The following is an 8,558-nucleotide window of genomic DNA, read 5'->3' on the forward strand; positions in this document are numbered from 1 at the left end:
ATAAGTTGCCCCTTCAGTGGAGTGGGAGGCTGAGTCAGGAGTGGCATGGCATCAGCTCTCATCAGAGTATGAGGAAGGCTGGGTTAAGCAAATACCTTAAACTGTGGAAGGGGCTTTGGAACTGGTAGAGGCTAAAAGAATTTTGAGGTTCATGTTAGACAAAGTCTAAATTAGCTTGAAGAGACTGTTGATGGAAATATGGACATTCAAGGTAATTCCAGTAAGGGCTCATAAAGCTTTCTATAGAGAAGGCTTCTATGGTCTTAGTGAAAACATGTATCATCATGAACAGAATGTTGGTAGAAGTATGGATGTTAAAGGTTTTGGTGAGCTCTCAGAGATGAGGAACATGTTATTGGAAAGTGGAGGAAAGGTGATCCTTGTTATACATAATGTGGCAAAGAACTTAGCTGAATTGTGTCCTAGTGTTGTGAAAAGCAGAACTTGTGAGTGATGAACTATTTAGCTGAGGAAACCTCTAACCAAAGCATTAAAGGTGTGGCCTGGTTTCTCCTTGCTGCTTATAGTAAAATGTGAGAGGACAGAGATAAACTGAAGGAGGAACTGTTAAGAAAAGGGAATCAGAACTTGAAGATTTAGAAGATTCTCAGCCTATCCCTATTGCAGTAAATGACAAAGCATGTTCTACTGAAACATCAGGGGTGTGGCTGGACAACCATTTGTGAAGTGGTTACTCGTGTAACACATGGACACAATCAACCATCTCTGTAGAAGCTGGAATAGAAATGTGGTTCCCCAGGAGGGATCCAGGAGGACTTTGCTTGATGGCTTGGAACCCTGTGAATTGCATGGGTCACCAACAAGGTTTTTGACAATTTTATACCAGCAGAAAACCTGCCAGGTTAGAATGAAGGAGACAAAGATGGGGTGAAATATAAAATACCAACAAAATGAACCGTAAATAACTGATTAAACTGACCTGGTGAGTCTGACTATAATATGGCTGTCCTCATGGCCAAGAAGCCTATGTGACTGGAACTCTGCCTAATGGATAACCTGAATGGAAGGTGCTATCTGACAAATTTGCTTCTTTTCCATAGTGGCTGATAAGTAACCTTTCAACCTTGTGTTTACTACCTTTGAGAACAAAAAAATAATTAACTTACAAATGCTTCTGTTTTCTGTAACAGCTCCTGCTTTTCTGTCTGTAGTTTGGTGATCTCAGAAGACTGTGAGTTTAACTGAGACTTTAATGTTGCCAGTTCCTAAGAGACAAAAATAGTTAAGCTGTAACATTAAATAGCATTAATTTCATCAAGGAAATGTCTATTTACAGGAAGAAATAAAAAATTATTTCCTTTCTTGGCCCTTCTCTCTAAAATCACAACTTCCAAGTTTTAAAATTTAAGTGGAAGAACTATTCTTGAACTTGGTGGGTTCAAGATGGAGAATTAAACGTGTAGATTAAACATGTTCACCTCTGCTTCCTTGTGAGATCCAATGTAAAAAATTATAAAGGGAGGGAGGAAGGGAACGAGAAAGGAAGGTGGGAAGGAGGTAGGGAGAGAGGGACGGAGGAAGGGTGGGCAGGAGGGAGAAACCCACAAGGACAGAGAGTAAAAGAAAAGAGCAATAAATTGGGGAATTTCAGAAAGCAAACGACAGGGGTAACTGACTCAGCACACGTGAGACAGCTGAAACGTAGGCTGACCTTTCAGAAAGCCATGCTGCTACCTGACTTACAATGCATAACTACCGAAGGGCCTGGGATGTTTTGGAAAGTGTGAGTAAAAATGGAGTCAAAAACAGCAGGGTTGGGCTTCCCTGGTGGCTCAGTGGTTGAGAGTCCGCCTGCCAATGCAGGGGACACAGGTTCGTGCCCCGGTCCGGGAAGATGCCACGGAGCGGCTGGGCCCGTGAGCCATGGCCGCTGAGCCTGCGCGTCCGGAGCCTGTGCTCCGCAACGGGAGAGACCACAATTGTGAGAGGCCCGCATACCACAAAAAAAACCCAAAAAAACCCCAGCAGGGTTGGTTGAAAGCCGGCTTAGGAATAGACCACCAAATCCCTGTCCTACTCTCATGCATCAGGTAACTTTTCCTTTTCTCCTGGCGGAAGACTAGAGGTATATTATTTGAAAAGGGCAAAATAGGACGGTTTTAGACTAGGGGGCCACCAAACATAGATGAAAGCATTAGACTTCCCTAGCAGTCCAGTGGTTAAGTCCATGCTCCCAATACAGGGGGCACAGGTTCGAGCCCTGGTTGGGGAATTAAGATCCTGCATGCCACACAGTGCGGCCAAAAAAATAAAAAAGTACTGTAGTGAAAGTGGCAGAATTAATTGAAAGTTTATATATTATAGATGTTGAAATTTCCAAACTTCTTGCTCTCTCCCCCACCCCCAGAAAAAGTACAGGAAAATAAAGCAATTGTAACAGTGGTTCTCCACTAGGGGCTATCTTCCCCCACGATATCTGGCAGTGTCTGGAGATATTGTGGTAAGTAGTGGGATGCTGTCATGTAGAAAGCTTTTTTATTCTCTTAAAACTTTCTATCATGTACACACATGCCTTTTCTTTGATTGCTTTTTTTCAGTTATCAAAATGAGTCATGTAAGCATGGAAATTATGAACCTTTTTGGTTTTCCTTTTATACCGTATTTTACTACATATTATAAAAAACAAAACTGTCATTTAAAATATATCTTTGGGGCACTTCCCTGCTGGTGCAGTGGGTAAGACTCTGCGATCCCAATGCAGGGGGCCCGGGTTTGATTCCTGGTCAGGGAACTAGATCCCACATGCATGCCGCAACTAAGGAGCCCGTGTGCCACAACTAAGGAGCCCACGTGCCACAACTAAGGAGCCTGAATGCCACAACTAAGACCTGGCACAACCAAATAAATAAATAAATAAATAAATAAAAAACATTTAAAATATATCTTTGGGAAACACAAAAAGTAAAAATTTTTACTTGGGGTTTACAAACTAAGGGTATATATTAATAACTCAATTCCCTTTCATTTTAATATAGTTCTAGAATTAATAAAATCAAAACAGATATTGCTCTTCCTCACAAGAACAAAACATTATGGACACATATTAGAGAGTTGTAAATCGTTAATGACAAATTATTATTATTATTATTTTTAAATAACATAATTTAAGTAGATTGTAGAATCTACTCTGGGGTACAAAGACACTATCAAAATAAGACATTTTGTTTCTCTCTGTCCGATCATTCCCATCATATCAGACATGTCAGTGGGTAAGGACCAGCTGGCTACTGGAGGGAGAAGGAAGTTAGTCCTAGCTTGGCCAGGCTGTTCACTTCTTTCTTTAGTAACACTTTTTTTTTTTCTTTTAAAGAAACATATATTCCTTCTTTAAGAAAGGAAGGAAGGAGGGGAGGATGGAAGGAGGAAAAGGCTTATTTGCTTTTCTAAACAATATAAATTACTACAGCAGAAAAAGTATATTTTGCTTTTTAGCTAGAGTCGTCTAATTGAGATATATACAAGTTTACTTCCTGTCTTTCCCTTTTCCAATTTTAAAAACCAACATTTTTCTGGATAGAATGACTTAAATGCCCAATACATTTAACCAACCAGTTATCATGAAAATTAGGCATAAGACTTTATATCTTCATATTTGTGGCTTATAAATATATTTAAGGTTTCCTTGTTAGTTTACTGATAATCTATAAATAATCTGGGTAAGTTGCTGAGATCTGTTACAAAGAACATCACTGAAAAATAAAAACACAATATAAAGCAAAATACCATTACTGTATAATTAAAACAGCTTCTGGATTTTCAAATGGCTGTCTTCACTATCAAATTTTGCTTACACCTGACAAAGCAGTTCTAGATTAATGGAACTGCAGTGCTGTTATGCTATTATAATTAAAACAAGACAAAACAGAGCTTGGATCAAGCTGAAAAATGACCTGTTTTAATTCTTCAATTTGTTCAGAATCTCTTGCTGAAGCTGTCGCTGAAGACTGTTCATTTGTGCCAGGTGATGGTTGGGACGATTTCTACAAAGAGCATAGAAATAAACTATGAAATAAATTCAGTTTAAAGAGACAGAAAAAAACCCCAAACTGTACATATATAAGCTATGTCTGGTATACGTTTACCAAAAAATTTCACATTGACATTTAAAATTTTATACTCAAAATAACATTTCAACATAGCACATACTGTCTACAAATTTTCCATAGCTAATAAATTTATACTCATGCCAAGTAATTTATTAAATCTAGGCACTTAACTGAGGTCATATGAAGAAAGAGCATAAAAGCAGGTATTTATTGAGTGATTTCCATGTATTAAAAGAACCTTATACAGGGCTTCTCTGGCGGCACAATGGTTAAGAATCTGCCTGCCAACGCAGGGGACATGGGTTTGAGCCCTGGTCCGGGAAGATCCCGCGGAGCACATCAGCCTGTGCACCACAGCTACTGATCCTGCACTCTAAAGTCCACGAACCACAACTACTGATCCCTCATGCCACAACTACTGAAGCCCATGCGCCTAGAGCCCGTGCTCCGTGACAAGAGAAGCCACCGCAATGAGAAGCGCGTGCACTGCAATGAAGACTAGCCCCTGCTCACTGCAACCAGAGAAAGCCCGCACACAGCAACAAAGACCCAATGCAGCCGAAAGTAAAAAAATAAAAAAATTTAAAGAAATGAATAAAATCTATCTTTAAAAAAAAATCAATAAAAGAGCTTTTAACAGAGTATCTCATTTAATTCTCACAGCAATGAGACAGGTATCACCACCACCATTTTATAGCTCAGGAAACAAGTTTAAAGAGATTAACTAAGTTGCTCAAATTCAGTTAGCTAAGAAGCACTGAAGCTTTAGACAGTCTGACACCAGAGCTCATATTCTAAAACCTTAATGTGATACTGTAGCTTAAGGGACCCAGAAAAATAAACAAGCTGGATAATGAGAATTATTCTTGACTTCTTGTTTAAAAAATGTCAACATTCACTTACCAAATTTTCAATGAAAGAGTCCTTTTCAGCCAGTTGGCTTTGTAAAAGTTCCTGATTACTTTTTAATTCTTCTATCTCTTCTCGCAACCTACCAATTTCTTCTGGCTGAATACCATTCATCTGAGCCCCATCACTGTAAGAACCTTGATGCTGATTGTCTTTTCCTATTAGACACGCATAAAATTTGAAAAGCCAGCACGAAATTTTTCATTTTTTGAATTGATTATTCAAGTATAAAATAAACACATACTTTCCTTAATAATTACTTTGGCAGGATTTTTGCAAGCACATTTCATCTTTGCAAAATAGTGGGGTTTTTTTGTTTGTTTGTTTTTTCCAGCCACACCATAGGTGTGGCATGTAGGATTTTAGTCCCCTGACCAGGGATCCCAATGCCCCCTACATTGGGAGCATGGAGTCTTAACCACTGGACTGCCAGGGAAGTTCTGAAAAACAGTGTATTGATAAAAATAATGATACTTTCAGGGTTTCTGGGAAGAAAAAGAGCATAGTCTTAAGACTAAACTGCATGGTTTAGTGATCTAAGATTAAGAATTACAGTAGTTTACCTCCTGCACTGTTGGTGGGAATGTAAGTTGATGCAGCCACTGTGGAGAACAGTATGGAGCTTCCTTAAAAAACTAAAAATAGAGCTACTGTATGACCCAGCAATCCCACTACTGGGCATATACCCTGAGAAAACCATAATTCAAAAAGAGTCATGTACCAAAATGTTCACTGCGGCTCTATTTACAATAGCCAGGACATGGAAGCAACCTAAGTGTCCATCAACAGATGAATGGATGAAGAAGATGTGGCACATATATACAATGGAATATTACTCAGCCATAAAAAGAAACGAAACTGAGCTATTTGTAGTGAGGTGGATGGACCTAGAGTCTGTCATACAGAGTGAAGTAAGTCAGAAAGAGAAAAACAAATACCATATGATATGGAATAAAAAAAAAAAAAAAGGTCATGAAGAACCTAGGGGCAAGACGGGAATAAAGACACAGACCTAACTAGAGAATGGACTTGAAGATATGGGGAGGGGGAAGGGTAAGCTGGGACAAAGTGAGAGAGTGGCATGGACATATATACACTACCAAACATAAAACAGATAGCTAGTGGGAAGCAGCCGCATAGCACAGGGAGATCAGCTCGGTGCTCTGTGACCCCCTAGAGGGGTGGGATAGGGAGGGTGGGAGGGAGACGCAAGAGGGAAGAGATATGGGGACATATGTATAACTGATTCACTTTGTTATAAAGCAGAAACTAACATACCATTGTAAAGCAATTATACTCCAATAAAGATGTTTTAAAAAAAAAAGAATTACAGTAGTTGAAATTCCAATTCTGTCAATTAATATAAGAGAAAATAAAATCCTTTTAAAAATCTTCACAGGGCACTTCCCTGGTGGTCCAGGGGCTAATACCCTGTGCTCCCAATGCAGGGGGCCCAGGTTCGACCCCTGGTCAGGGAACTAGATCCCACATGTCACAACTAAGAGTTCACACGCAGCAACTAAGACCTGGTGTGGCCAAATAAATAAATAAGTATTTCTAAAGAAACTTCACAAAGGAATAGCTTTCTATATGGACTAAAAGAACTGACAAATTATTGTCATAAATAGAGGAAGTAAGATATTTTCTTCTGAAAATTTTGGTCACCTTCATATAAATAAAATTAACTATATTTCTAAGTAGCTAGCATTCCAATTATAAGCAGTGTAGAATGAGACTATTTATAAGCATTTGAGCTCCTAGCATGTGCCAGGCACTGAACTAGAATTTTATATATATTATTTCATTTAATTCTCAGATGACACAGGTGCTACTATCAGCTCCATTTTGCAGATAAGAAAATGAAAAGGTTAGACCAGTCAACTGGCTGGCTCAACTGGCTAGACATTAGAATCACCTGGGGAGCTTGTAATTAATAATCACTGATGCCTGGACCCAACCCCCAACTAATTAAATTAGAAACCTCCGTGGGGTTTCAGTATTGGTGTTAAAAAAATAGAAATATCAGGGGATCGTAATGTATAGGTAGCTAAGGTTGAGAATCAATGGATCAGATAATCAAACACTGAGCAGAGAGCTTGGACTTCAAACTCTGACTTACATGTTTGTCACAGTGATTAATTTAAGGTTACAGAAAGACTAGTCCACAAGAATAATCTGTCTGACTTTGTCCAGCTCCTGGGGACACTACAACAGGAATGGCTAGCTACACTTACCTAGCTGTACTTTAAGAAGATTATACTGATCCTTGTGTTGCTGAATCTGAGATACTTGCTGTGTGACTGCTGTCTGGAGCTGTTCGTTTTGACACTTTAACGTAGAAATCTGCTGCTTCAATTCCTCAAGTTGCAGATCCTGTGAACCAAAACATAATTGAAGTGTTTTAAATTCAGACTAGTTAGCATTAAGAGGATGAACAAATTAAAAATTAGAGATTATTTTGGGTGAGGATGTTAAACTACTCAATATTTCCAAAAGCATTCTACAATTAAGCAATGACACATTAATATATGCACCAAAGCCAATTAACATGCAGCAGAACTGTAAGATTTCAAGGCCCCATTATATGGCGCAGTCTGCAATCTCACTGTAATTTTCGTTTGGGGGGTGGGGGGAGGTCAATTTTAAAAACTTCATTTTATGGTCCATCAAACTATTTAAGATATTATACCAAATTATTTAAGAAGCTTAGTATATGTATATATATGTATGTACCTGTTACTTTTAACATTAAAAGACAATCATATAACAGAACATTTAGAATTCTGAAAAAAACAGGTTTCATCTCTTATCACCCTAGTGTAGTATCTAGTTAGAATTTGATCTATGTCTTCATTTTCTTCTAATTCTTTCCAACCCAGGTTTTTAAAACTTGTCATAATCCGTCTACATACATTTTGTAACCTTTAATTTGCTTACTACTCAATCAAAATTTCCCAATATTAATCAGTAGATGCAATGTAATTTATACTCAAAAGCAACACTGAGGTTGCTCTCCATTTTTCTGAATGATAATATCATTACAATAAATATTTTAGTCCATATAACTGTTCTCCTGAATTTTGGAGAATTCCCTTAGGATGCATTATCAAATGTAATTCAAAGTTTATATAAACATTTTACAGCTCTCGATGCTTGTTGCCTAATTGTCAAATGGCATTCTAAGTGATGAGAATATTTAAAATTAACATTTCTAAAGAAAAGTGATTATAGTAATTGTGTCAAATCACTCTTTTCTTCTTCCAAATCAACCATATTTATCTGCTCCAAGTGCAAGCAAGCTATAATATCAAATTCCAAGTATTTATTTCCCATTGCTCTAAAAATTACATTTTACCATCTGGAAATGACTCCAAATTTGTACTAAGACAGATGAAAAATCCTAATAACCATGGGTAGTGTAATGATTCAAATTTGGATCATTCAAAGATGATTCTAATTTACTAATCTGCTTATAAACTGAAAAGCTCAGACTGAACGCTAAATACACCACTAGTATATATATATATATATATATATATATATATATATATATATATTTTTTTTTTTTTTTTTTTTTTTTTT

The 8,558-nt window shown here is 37.6% G+C and overlaps 1 protein-coding gene across 2 annotated transcripts in view; it reads right to left on the reverse strand.

Moving 5' to 3' along the window:
- Positions 1-8,558, reverse strand: part of USO1 (USO1 vesicle transport factor) — a 92,368-nt gene that overhangs the window by 2,923 nt on the left and 80,887 nt on the right. For both annotated transcript variants that reach the window (XM_007455430.1, XM_007455431.1), the window contains 4 exons: positions 7,211-7,349; positions 4,971-5,134; positions 3,912-4,001; positions 1,128-1,226 (listed from right to left, as the gene is read on the reverse strand). In XM_007455430.1, coding sequence (XP_007455492.1) covers positions 1,128-1,226; positions 3,912-4,001; positions 4,971-5,134; positions 7,211-7,349 — 492 coding nt within the window. The remainder of the gene's footprint in view (positions 1-1,127; positions 1,227-3,911; positions 4,002-4,970; positions 5,135-7,210; positions 7,350-8,558) is intronic.

Source organism: Lipotes vexillifer, unplaced genomic scaffold (assembly GCF_000442215.2).
Source record: "Lipotes vexillifer unplaced genomic scaffold, Lipotes_vexillifer_v1.1 scaffold749, whole genome shotgun sequence".
Classification (NCBI taxonomy): domain Eukaryota; kingdom Metazoa; phylum Chordata; class Mammalia; order Artiodactyla; family Lipotidae; genus Lipotes; species Lipotes vexillifer.